General features: G+C 38.8%; 1 protein-coding gene across 1 annotated transcript in view; it reads left to right on the forward strand.

Annotated features, from left to right (window-relative positions):
* Window positions 1–1,160: 1,160 nt before the first annotated feature.
* The window catches only part of SLC41A1 (solute carrier family 41 member 1), a 54,988-nt gene continuing 43,330 nt past the window's right edge, over window positions 1,161–12,818 (forward strand). Inside the window, exons 1-2 of the mRNA XM_042462373.1 lie at window positions 1,161–1,311; window positions 4,337–5,693. Coding sequence (XP_042318307.1) covers window positions 5,307–5,693 — 387 coding nt within the window. The 5' untranslated portion in view covers window positions 1,161–1,311; window positions 4,337–5,306. The remainder of the gene's footprint in view (window positions 1,312–4,336; window positions 5,694–12,818) is intronic.

Below are 12,818 nucleotides of genomic sequence, written 5' to 3' on the forward strand. Positions count from 1 at the left end.
TTGGTTTGGATCGCAAACTGATTTATTTGCAAGTGGGAATGAGCCCTGAGTCTCTCTCTCTCTCTCAAGAGAACTGTCCTGAGTATAAGTCTATTGCTGTGCTGGCCAAATGGCCATAATAAAGCTATGATTATTAAGTCTATTGCAAGCCAAGAAGGCCTTTCAGTAGAGACAAGCTCACCAGGAACATACATAATCAACCCCAGTGTTTGCAAGACAGCTCTAACTAAAACCACATGGAATCCATTTATGTTTATTCAAGTGTTTTTGGCTTTCATTGGGTCACGTTCTAGATATTTTCTCAAACGTCCTACATTTTGCAATGCCTTTTCCTCACAAGCCGGCTTTAGGACGGCCTCACTGCCAAACATGTAGGACGTTTGAGAGAATGTAGGACACGGCCACAGAAATGCTGATGCTTCTTAGGCTCAAAATGGAGGCTGTTTCAGAAGGTAATGGGACGTAGGGCCACGTCCGGGAAAAGGAGGGCGTGTCGTCCAAGGAAAACGTAGGACTTGAGCACGGAAGAGCTAAACACGCTCGTTTAAACATAAAGCCATGGCTCCAAATGGAGGACGTCTGGGAGTTTCTCCCGGGCAGAAAGCAATGAAATGTGGGGGAGGGCGAGTCCGGCAAAAGTGGGACCAAGTCCGGGAAAATGTAGGACCGTGTCCGGGGGAAAGGGAGGACGCGTCCGGTGACCCTGCCCAAGGAAAATGCAGGACGCGACCCAAAATAAAAGCTACAAGCACTCATCGAAATGGAAATCCATGCTTGTTCTTAGTCAGGCTCCAGGCGGAGGACGCGGGGCCGTGTCCGGGAAATGTAGGGCCGTGTCCGGAGAAGGGAGGACGCGCTGGAGCCCCTCAGAACAGCTGCGGCGCCCCTTCGGCGAAGGAATGCCTGTGCCTTTGGCACGGCGGCGCTCCTGATTGGCTCCCTCCCAGACCCGGATCCCCAAGGCCCTCCCCCTCCCGCGCGGCGATTGGCTAGAGCTGCGTCCAATCCGCTCCGTCGGCCGGGGCCCCGTCCTCACTGTCAACCGGAGGAACCAATCAGGAGGGAGCTAGGGGGCCAGCCTCTCTCTCCCATTGGAGGCCGGTGATGTCAACCGTCCGAAGGAGGGAGGAGGAGCTTAGTGCTTTCCCGCCTCTCGGGTGCCAGCCGCGGCTTCTTAATCCTCCTCGGTCCAGTTGCAATGTGGACGCGGAAGGGAGAGGAGCTGGAAGGAGTGGAAGAGAGCCAGAGGGAGGAGGACGACGACGAAGAAGAAGAAGAAGAAGACGGAGAGGGTCTACTGCCTGGGAAGAGGTAGGAGGCCCCCCTCTCCATGGAAGCAATTGTGGGCAGGAAAGAGTCTGTGCTCCCCAAACTCTGCTCTTTAAGGGGTTTTGGACTTCAACTCCCAGAATGCCAGGCTACTGGCCAGCGTGGCTGAGGCTCCTGGGAGCTGAAGTCCAAACTCTCTTAAAGGGCAACACTGGGTTAATAAGAGTGTTAAGGAGCTCTGCCTTGGGAGCCCCATAAGACTTGAAGGCACACGGCAACAGAGAGGCTTCACCAGAGGTAGAGTAAGCCTTTAAAGAGATGGAGGGCTTGGTCAGGGTTTAATGGGGCCCCCGTTCAGCAGCCCTTTCCTCCCCATCCTCTCTGCCATCCCCAGCTGTGGGTTCCCTGCCTTGTGTCCAGTGTTTTTGCGGGAGAACTGAGCAGGTGAGAGAACTACAAGATTGGGGTAATGTTTCTGGGATGGAGATGGTCCAAAGAAGCAAAGTCCTATTATTATGATGATGATGATGCTTTGATAGAGAGTTCCTGCATGGCAGAATGGGGTTGGACTGGATGGCCCTTGCGGTCTCTTCCAACTCTATCATTCTGTTGTTCTTATTATACTGATGTATGTCCCACTCTTTCCCCTAAAACTGGGACTCAGAGCAGCTTACTATTTAATAGCACAGGACAATTAAACATATGGAAATGACCATTCGAATGGAATTAAGTTATGACACTATTAAAACAGATCACAAAATAGAACACAATCAGCCCTCTGTATCCACGGATGCAACCAACCATACTTTGAAAATATTATATATATACACATACACACTTGATTTTGTCATTTTGTATAAGAGGCCCCATTTATATGCCACTGTATTTAATGGGATTTGAGCATCCATTAATTATCCATGGGGTTCGGGTACACAGTCCTGGAACCAAACCCCACTGTATACCAAGAGCCCACTGTAAAGTAAAAACCATAAAAGCATTTAAAAACCATACACTTTTGCTGTTGTGTCTGTGAGGGGTTTCTTAAAAATTACTGTGCCTTTTGCTTGTGGGTCTCAGGATATAGGGGTATTTCTCTTTTGGGATGGAAGCAGTGGTGTTAGAATTGCCTGGCTGGGATGAACATAGTGCAATGTGACATTCAATAAGGTTTTTGACTGTGTATTTCAAGTCAATAGATCTGTGCCCTCTCATAGTAAGATCCTGCAGGTAAGTCTTAGGCCTGTTACAGACTGCCAAAATAAAGCTGCTTTGGGTCTCTTTGGAGGTATGCTATTTAAATGATGCATGGGTCCTAAGAGTCCGGAGGTCGTGCCAAAGCCACACTCCATTGCTAAGTACTGGAGTGCAGCTTTGGTGCAGCTTCCGGATTCTTAGGACACATGCATCATTTAAACAGCATACCTCCAAAGAGACCCCAAGCAGCTTTATTTTGGTAGTCTGTAACAGGCCATAGATTGGTGGGAAGAGCAGAGATTAGAAATGGGATGATTCTGGGTTTCTCTCAGTGGAGGCAGGGATGAGTACTGAGTACTGGTGGACCAATGTAAGGATCCATTCAACTAGTGGAAGGAGATGGATGGCCAGCCACCCAAGGGGATATATATTGAAATTAGATGCACTCAGATATGAGAGAAGGCTAGTTGCTATCAGAAAGGGCTTATTGAGGGTGGAGTACAAAATTGGATGGGTTACTCACAATCCTGAAGTGCATGATCTTTGTGTCATGTAACTTCATAGTAAATGAGGCAGTGTCTGACTCATATATGCTAACAGCACTTCCTGTCCAAAAAAACATTTTCAGTGTAAATAAAATTGGATCGCTTAACTGCACAGGCTTGAATTCAAAGAAATAGCTGTGTTAGTCTGGAAAATGAGGATGCAAAGGGATCTTGTAGCAGAGACAAACTGAAAGAGGTTAGTTGGTAATGTGTGAGATATACAATCTTGAGTACCTGTATAGTGTTTGCTTTCTCAGCTGAGCTTTTAGATTGTTCTTGGGAGTCCCACTTATGCCCCTTCCCCCCCCCCCCAAAAATTATACTTTCTTTCTCAGGTGAATTGTGCTTAGATTTTTGGCAGTATAGATAGCTACTTGGCCTTCCATGTAAAAACCCACACAGACTGTTGTCCTCTAAAATCTTTGGATTTGGGTCTTGTATGCTCATTGCTTCACTAAAGACTATGTATTCACTTTGCTACAAGGGTCTACCAGGTAGCATTCATTAATAATGAATTGTTTGGATGAGAGCATGGCACGTTGGGATGACTTGTGAGACTATGGACAAGTACAAAAATAATTCATTGAAGAACCATCATCTCTGCCTCAAATCATGTATAAGGAGTTGTTTGGGGGAAGCAAAAGAGATAAAGGGGGGCATCTCTGTTCATCTTTATCCCAAGGACATATCAAAAGACTGCATTTTTAAACACGAACAAAGTTTTGAATTAGATTCAACAAAAGTAACTGTTGCCCCAGGCTAGGATTTGCGCTTTTATTTTTCTTTATTGGATAGTGGTAACACACTTGTGCCTCTGTTATAGCATGTTTTGCTTTCTTACTAGTTGCAGACAAAAGCTGTCAGGTTTTTGGCTTTAGAACCCAGGAATGGCCTGCATATCCATCCTGGTTGAGGAATGGCCCTGAAGGTATAATAATGCTGGCCTGATTCACTTTTAAAGATGTTTGTTGGCTGCTCTTGCATTGTCTCAGCAGCAGCGAACAATGGTGTCTGTCCGCTTCATGGAACACATCTGAGCTTTACGTCCTGTGACTCCGGTGGATGAAGCTCTTAAACAGGGCTCAGTGTTGAGAGGGAAACTGAGCAGTGACAGCGGAAACTTAAGGGTCTCTTCCTTTGCAGCTGTTTTTATATTGATGTATGTGTGCTTACGTATGCTGGTGTAATGTTTAAAGAAGCATTAAAAAGAACAGTGAAGCTATTGATATATGCTCTTAATACATGGGAGGGAGGGACTTTGTGAATGAAAGCGTTATTCTCTAGATCCCTAAAAGGTATATCATGCATTTTCCACTCTTCTGTTCAAGGTGAAAGCCACGTGATCCCTGAAGAGTCCACTGACTTTTTTCCCCCAGTGCAAGTACTGGACAAGTTCACAGTGTAAGCCTGTCTGGAGTCGTCTTGTTGCTTTAAATAAAACTCTTCATTGCCTCATGTAAAGTGAGAGATCTCCTTTCTGAGAAGGTGGATGGCTCTTCCGACCGCACACTGGTAACCAAGCTGTCTCTTAAGAAGTGTGAAAGGGGAGTTGGAAAAAGTGAGGACAAAAGCAAGATATTAACCAAGCCTCTCGTAATCATTTGGAACCCCATCAAAGCACAGCATTCATGACAGGATTACATGTTTCTGTTGGGGAGAAAAGAAGAAATTAACTGGACAATTTTATTTCTCATTTCTCTGATCTTTCAAACTTTCTGGAGGGCCAGAACTGCCTGAGAATCTGAATAAACCATATTCTTTTCTTCTTTTGTTTGCTTTTTTTAAAGCTAGAATCCAAAGTTATTTCAAACTGGTTTTAAAGACTCTTAGTTTACCAAGTGCCTTCATGAAGTATTTTTCTCCACTAACTCTGAAGAGCAGCTGAACTGTTCCTGGCAACTTCAGTAAGAACTGGGCCTAAAACCAACAAGGCACACATTTGGAAATATGATGCTCCAGAAAGTTATAAACCAAAACTAAAAACTAAAGAGTATTTTATATTGTGTACCAAGAATTTTTGCCTGGGCGTAAACCTCCAGGAAAGGCAAACCAGAGTGGTTTTGATTTCACTTGAAGCTCTTGTGGTTTGGCTCTGTGGCTGGTGTCTCCAATTCTGAATTGTGCTTCATGGGGATTTTTGCTAGGGGAGCAGATCTTGCAGCAAAGGGCAGCATTGTGGGCCTGGGGGATTTGACATCCATATGCCAAAAGGCAGGTGGTCTGAACCCCAGAACAAAAGGCTTTTTCTCCAACAGTTGTCTTCTGTAGTACATTGAGGACTGAAGACTAGAGCAAAATATGTCATCCAAGCTAGAACAAAAAGAGGCTCATCACCCCAATGGAGTCGTGCTGCCCATTGTCGTTGGACCTATAGATTGTCTCTCTAGCCCTGACCGAGAGCATCTTGTTGAATCCTCCGAGTTTTTAGAACCTGAAGAAGAAGGAGGAGTGGAGGTGGTAGTGATAGAATCCCGAGCCAATGCCAAAGGGGTATGTGAGGAGGATGCTTTGCTAGAAAACGGCAGTCAAACTACTGAGAGTGATGATACCAGTATGGATCGGGGCCCAGAACCAACTTCTCCACTAAAAGAAACATCTTTCTCCATTGGACTGCAAGTCCTTTTTCCTTTCCTGCTGGCAGGATTTGGGACAGTAGCTGCTGGAATGGTCCTGGACATTGTGCAGGTAAGAACAAAGGTTTTCATCATGATGTGGACTCAGAATCTCTTAACTGTGCATGAAACTACATGTTGTTCTTGTGGTTGTCCTATACAGAAGTTATCTGCTGCTCTCATTGTTGGTTTCTAGATGCTGGCGCTTTAGTGAAACGAATAAGCAACCATTTGGGTTTTCTGCCTTGTGGTTTCAGGTTCTTTGTTCCTTAGCTATAAATAATTATCCTACATGCTATAGGCAATGCAATGAGAGCCAGCATGATTTGAGTGTTGGACTATAACTCTGGAGACCAGGGTTTGAATCTCCACTAAGCCATGATAATTCACTGGGTTTGCTTGGGCAAATCACACTTTCTGAACCTCAGAGGAAGGGCAACTAATCTTGCCAAGAAAATGCTGTAATGCGTTCACCTTTGGGTTGCCATAAGTCGGAAATGGCTTTAAGTTACACTAAAACAACTATAGACAAAATCACTTTCCCTGTGCTGTTCTGGAAGCAATGAAATTTTACACTGTTAGCAGCAAGATGCTTAAGTTCTTTTTAATATCCTAAGATAGATTTTCTTATGCTTCTCAGGTTTAAGCTACAGAAGCTCTAAAATGTAGCCTCTTGATTTTTTAAAAAAAGCTTCCCTTGGTTACATTTAGGAGGCTGGATTTCTAAAGACTTTCAAAGTTCTCCTAAAAGTCCAGAATAAATAGCAAAAAAATGTTCCAAGTTATATAGACTTCTTCTTCAAAAAAAGCAAAAAAAGCATGATTTGTGTATTGTTTAATGGAAATGGTGATAATACATGTGACTGCAGAACTACCAATCTGGGAATGACTCAGTGCTGCATTACAACTGTGTAGCCACTAATGATATCAATACTGACATACTAGAGCAGCTGCTATGCGGCTGAAAGACTGTTTTAGCTGAGTGATAAAAAGAGAGATAGTCTTATTGTGGCTTTACCCAAATTCAGACTTCATTTTTCTGTCAAGTCAGAGAAATGCAAGCCACAGTGGAGATTTCCAGCAGACCTTTCTTGAAACACTAGTTCCATGTGTTTGGCCCAGTTTCTCAAATGACATTCCCAAGTATAATGTCATTTGCCCTCATGCCTGCAATGCAGCTATCTGGCAGGTCACATTAAAGGCCAAGGCCCTGTCAGTAGAGACTTGTTTCTCTACTTGTGTTAGCCAGGTTGGTAGCAATTCGGGAAGAAACCAGCTCTCCAGATTCTAAATTATAGCTGTCGTAGGAAGTGGTTGGGTGATATAAATAGGCATCCATCCATTTAACTATGCTCCTGAGCAGGCTGCATTTTGCTTTTCCTTTAAAACAATACTGTCTGTGGTGTAGAGAACATTAAATCCATAGCCAGGGATGTAAAGGTTCTCGTCCTCAGCCTTCTGCTGCTTGAATACGTGGGAAAAGTTCAGCTTCATGTTATTTGCATGTTTTCAGGCACTTTTGGAAAAATAGTATGCTACGATTCTTATAATTCCCACCTTTAAAACACATAAACTCTAAAATATAGCTTCTTATTCAAAACTATTCTCCACTGTTTATGGTTGGATATTTAAAGATGCTGTATGAGTGCTACATACATTTGTAGTTTGATATTTTTGCTCTTTTTTTATTTATTGATTAAAAACAACATACATTGAAATTCCAACAAATCTGGTGTATCTCTATTACATCTTATTATCTGTTGTCCCAAACAATTACCATCACATATACCACATATAATCCATCCTTGCTTTCATTTCTCTTATTCACGTAATCCACCATAACTCATTATTCTATTTATTTATGTTATCACTCTTCTAGATTTCTTTTTCTCTCATTTAATGTAATTGTCATATTATTGCTTTCTGTTTAAATGCCAATATTTTTTCAAAAAGCCATCTATAATCGTCCAATCATCCACCTCTTCTTTTTTGTTTTTTAATATCAATGTCAACGCATCCATATTCTTTAAGTCCAGTACTTTTTGTAACCATTCCTCTATGTCAGGTATTATGTAACCAAACCATTGTACATTATTCTTCCAATTTTTTGCTAGCAGTATGAGGTAAAGTATAATTCTTCAGTATTTTTTTCATTATCTTTTCCCAAAAGTGCAGTCATATTCAACAAATAAATTTCCGGTAACATAGGATACTGTATGTTTAACATTGTTTGTATAATATGATGTATCTTTTTCCAAAAACACTTAATTCCTAAACAACTCCACCACATACGATAGTATGATCCCTTTTCGTAATCACATTTCCAACATTTGTCTTTGTTCAATTAATACATCTTAGCGATTTTAACCGGTGTAAAATACCAGCAATTAGAAACTTTCAAATAGTTTTCTTTTAAATCTTGCACTTCTGTAATTTGGTTGTTTTTTCCCAAGAGTTCTCCCAATTTTCCATCAAAATTGTATGCCCTATCTCTTGAGCCCATTTTGTCATACTATCCGTAACATTTTCATTTTCTAATTCATATGCCATAAGAACCTTATATAACTTTGCAATTTTACCTTTATCCTTTCCCCAAAAAATTTTATCCAAATTATTTTCTGTTGTTTCATATCCGTCATTCATAGCATCCTGTTTGAACTTGGATTTTATTTGTATGTAACCAAACCATTGTACATTTTTTCCTTCTTTTTCCAGCTCTTCTTTAGTTTTTATATCTATTTCCCCATTCAGCTTTATCTTTAATAGATCCCTGTATCTTAACCAATCTTTCTTCATTTCCCATCTACTAAAGAAGGCCTCCTGAGTTGATACCCACAAAGGGATTTTTGGGTAATATCGTTTCCTGATTATGTTCCATATTCTAAACAGGGGTTTACAAATTGCATGATATAGAAAATCTATGTTAATCTGATGCCTCTGGTACCATAGGTACACATGCCAACCAAATCGCATATTACATGATTCCACATTCAGCAAGCTAGTTTTGTCCACTTTTATCCAATCCTGAATCCACAATAACCCACATGCCCAAAAATAAATTTTTAAATCAGGTAGGGCACACCCTCCTTTTACACTTTCCTTCTTTAAAATTTGATGTTTGATTCTAGCTTTTTTGCCTTTCCATAAAAATTTTTAATATCTTTGTTCCAATCCGTAAATACTTTATCCTTAACAATAATAGGTATATTTTGATATAAGAATATAATTTTCGGCAATATATTCATTTTTATAGTTGCCACTCTGCCCAATAGTGACAACTCCATATTGTTCCACATCAGTAAATCCTTCTTAATTTGAGTCCAAACTTTTTTGTAATTATTTTCGAACAGTTCTACATTTTTGTTAGTTAACCAGATACCCAAGTATTTTACCTTCTTTACAACTTTAATCCCTGCTTTATCAGCCAATTCATTCTCCTTTTCCTTTTTCATATTTTTTGTAATCATCAGTGTCTTTTCTTTATTTATTTTGATACCAGAATATTTTACAAATTCTTTCAATTCCGTTAACAAGCTGTCTATACTTTCTAATGGGTCCTCCAGAATTATTACCATATCATCCACGTAAGCGCGGAGCTTGTATTCACACCCTTTAATCTTAGTTCCCCTTATTTTCCCATTATCCCTAATCGCGTTGTTAAGAACTTCAAGAATTGTTATAAAAAGTAAAGGGGAAAGCGGACATCCTTGTTTTGTTCCCTTTTTCCACAGAAATATAGTCAGTTTTTTGTCCATTTATTATTAATTGTATTTTCTGTTTTGTATATAAATGGGATATATTTGCCAAAAAGTGTGATTCTATTCCCATACTTTGTAATACTTTCAACATAAACTCCCATCGTATACTGTCAAAGGCCTTTCCGGCATCGACAAATACTAATGCCATTTCTTTTTCTTTGTAAATAGTATAATATTCTATTATATTTAATATCATTCTTGTATTGTATCTCAATTGTCTTTCCGGTAAGAAACCATTCTGATCATTATTAATGACCTTACATAAAATCTTTTTCAGCCTATTGGCTAATAATCCTGTAAATATTTTTTAATCAATGTTCAATTTATAAAATACACATGTGAAGCCATCTGGCCCGGGAGATTTGTCCTCCTTCAGCGATCTTATTACTTGTATAATTTCCTCATTCTGTATGGGTCTTTCCAAGTCTTCTATTTGTTCTTTCGTGAGTTTGTTTGTTTTCTTTTTTTCTAAATAATTCCTTATTTTCCCTTCCATGTCACTGTCTTTTATGTTGTCTTTGAATAACTCCTTGTAGTACTCTTGAAATGCTTTCATAATTTCATCTTGTTTAGTTATAATTTTCTCACCTACCTTGATTTTATTTATCCTTTTATTCCTTTCCTTTTTTTAATTTGTATGCGAGCCATCTTTGGTTTTATTTGCACCTTCAAAATATTTTTGTCTTGTAAATTTTAACTTGTTGGCTAGTTCTTTTGTATTTTTCTGTTGTATTTTATGTTTTATCAGAATATATTGTTTTTTAGTTTTGTTGGTAATCAAAAATAAAAAAAAATGTTCCTGACATCTTATACTCAAAAGCTAGTAGGTGCCAACAGCTGTTGCTGGAGGAGGTGTATTATACGTTGGGCTAATTTTACTCATTCTTGGTATGTTTGTAGCCAAACAAACTAAACTATACATAATTCATTCACCAAAATACCTTGCAAGAGTAAATAAAGTCTAAATTCCACAGTACATGTTAAGAAGGGGCACAATAATACACAAGTTATACATGCCTCCCATCTGGTTTAATTACCAATACAAACCTAGCCCAACCAAAAAAAAGAGCAAAAAGAGAGGAAGAAATAAGAAAAGAATACAATTGCATGATAAATAGCCCGGACTGTAAATTACTCTTCTTAATATAAACTGAGATAAACATTGACTGACTGATGATTTGAATGATATTATTGTTGTAAGGTAGGAAAAGGTTATAAATAAGAAGAAGGATTTGATGATAAGATATTCATGAACTGGTCCAGTCAATTGGCAGTTAGTAAAGATATGGCAATGGGTACAAGATCCAAAACACAAACTCAAACTCAATCGCAAACATTTGGACAAACAAAAAAAATTTCAAATTCAAGAAGGGGATCAATGGAATTGCCGACTAAACAAACTGATATTACAATGACAATATTAAAAGAGTTGAGAGAATTTAAAATACAGAGCAGACAAGAACTTAAGGAAACTAGAGAGGAAATTAGGTCTGATATGCATAAAGAAATTGAGGGTCTAGCAAAAAAAATAGACAAGATCTCAAGAGAAGTAACGGAAATAAGAGAGAAGGTAGAGGAAATAACAGAAAAAACTAAAGAATTAGATAAAAAGACAGAGAAAATAAAAAAAGATAGAGAGCAGGACAGAAGAGATATATTAATGCAAGACATTAGATACAGAGAAAGGAGTGCCAAAATTAGAGGACTGCCAGAAAGGGAAAATGAGCAACTATTTGAAAGACTAATACTGGAGTTAGCAAAATTCATGGAAATGACAGAAGACCTTTTGGATATGCAAGTTGAAAAAATATTTACAATAAACTCAACATTTGCAAGGGAAAGAAACTTGCCTAGGGATGTGGTAATTTGCTTTACAAATATAAGAGTTTGAGAGAGAGACTATGCCAGACAAGTTATGAGGGAAAATTAGTGATAGAAGGGAAAGAAATTGAGATATTTAGAGATTTACCTGCATACGTGTTAAAAAAAGGCAAGAATACAGATTTCTTACACAACTATTACAAAGGAAAGACATAAGATATCGCTGGGAAAAGGTAGAAGGCATCACATTGACATACAAACAGAGAAGATATAAAATAATTTTTTTGGTTGGGCTAGGTTTGTATTGATAATTAAACCAGATGGGAGGCATGTATAACTTGTGTATTATTGTGCCCCTTCTAAACATGTACTGTGGAATTTAGACTTTATTTACTCTTGCAAGGTATTTTGGTAAATGAATTATGTATAGTTTAGTTTGTTTGGCTACAAACATACCAAGAATGAGTAAAATTAGCCCAACGTACAATACACCTCCTCCAGCAACAGCTGTTGGCACCTACTAGCTTTTGAGTATAAGATGTCAGGAACATTTTTTTTATCTTTGATTATAGCATATTTCATTTGCAATCTTTTCAACTGCTCATGATGCTTGGAGCCATGCAAGAAATGTATCAATGCAAATAATATTTAAGTATTGTTCCCATGGACATAAATCAGCCTTCTACTGGTGAGCTTTGTGATCCTATAGATGTCGTTCATAGAATCTTTGGAAGAATCCTGCTACTCAGACCAAATTGCTAAGAAAGAGAGGTGCCAAAGTGAATGTGCAAATTAGTCTACTGGTATATTGAAAATAGTAAGCTAGATGACATTTTGTCTAGTTCATCTCTTCTCTTCCAGAATCAATTTTAAAAGAGTCTTCCAGTGTTGTTAGTTGTTAGTGCTATGTAACAAAATCACTAGGAGTGGGATAACACATACTATGAAGTTGATTTCCCCCCCCCAGAAAAACACCCCAAAATAGCAACTTATACTTGAAAAAAATCATGTGTTCCTAATTCATACCGTGGCATGGACTCTTGCATACATGACAGTATTTGAAATTTCTTCTTCACAATTGATTTCAAAATAGCCAAACATAAAACCAACCTCCAGTATCTTAAGAAAATAAATGTAGGTCAATTTGCTTATATTGCCTTGCTTTAAAGTCAAAGCTGTTGTGAATACATTCATGCTCCCACTGAAAATTGGAAAGTGTTTTTAGATTTTATTTTCATAACTCAGTAGGAAATCTGAACTACTTTCTTGTTTTTTGTAGAAAGATGTAACACCCAAATGTTAGCAGCTTGAATCCATTGGCAGCTGCTCAATACAAGTGTTTTCAAATCTTTTACTTAACAAACTGATCCGTGTAGTTCTCCTTAATCTTTAAATGTTTGACAGCCCTTTTCCAAACAGTTACCACCCATTTAGCCTGACATCAATACCAGGAAAGATTCTAGCGCAGATAATTAAACAGAGAGTCTGTGAGCATTTAGAAGGGAATGCTAGAATTGTTAAAAGTCAGCATGGATTTCTCAAAAACAAGTCATGCCACACTAATCTGTGTATATATATATATATATATATATATATATATATATATATATATATATATA

The sequence above is a fragment of the Sceloporus undulatus genome, chromosome 4, assembly GCF_019175285.1.
Source record: "Sceloporus undulatus isolate JIND9_A2432 ecotype Alabama chromosome 4, SceUnd_v1.1, whole genome shotgun sequence".
NCBI lineage: Eukaryota > Metazoa > Chordata > Lepidosauria > Squamata > Phrynosomatidae > Sceloporus > Sceloporus undulatus.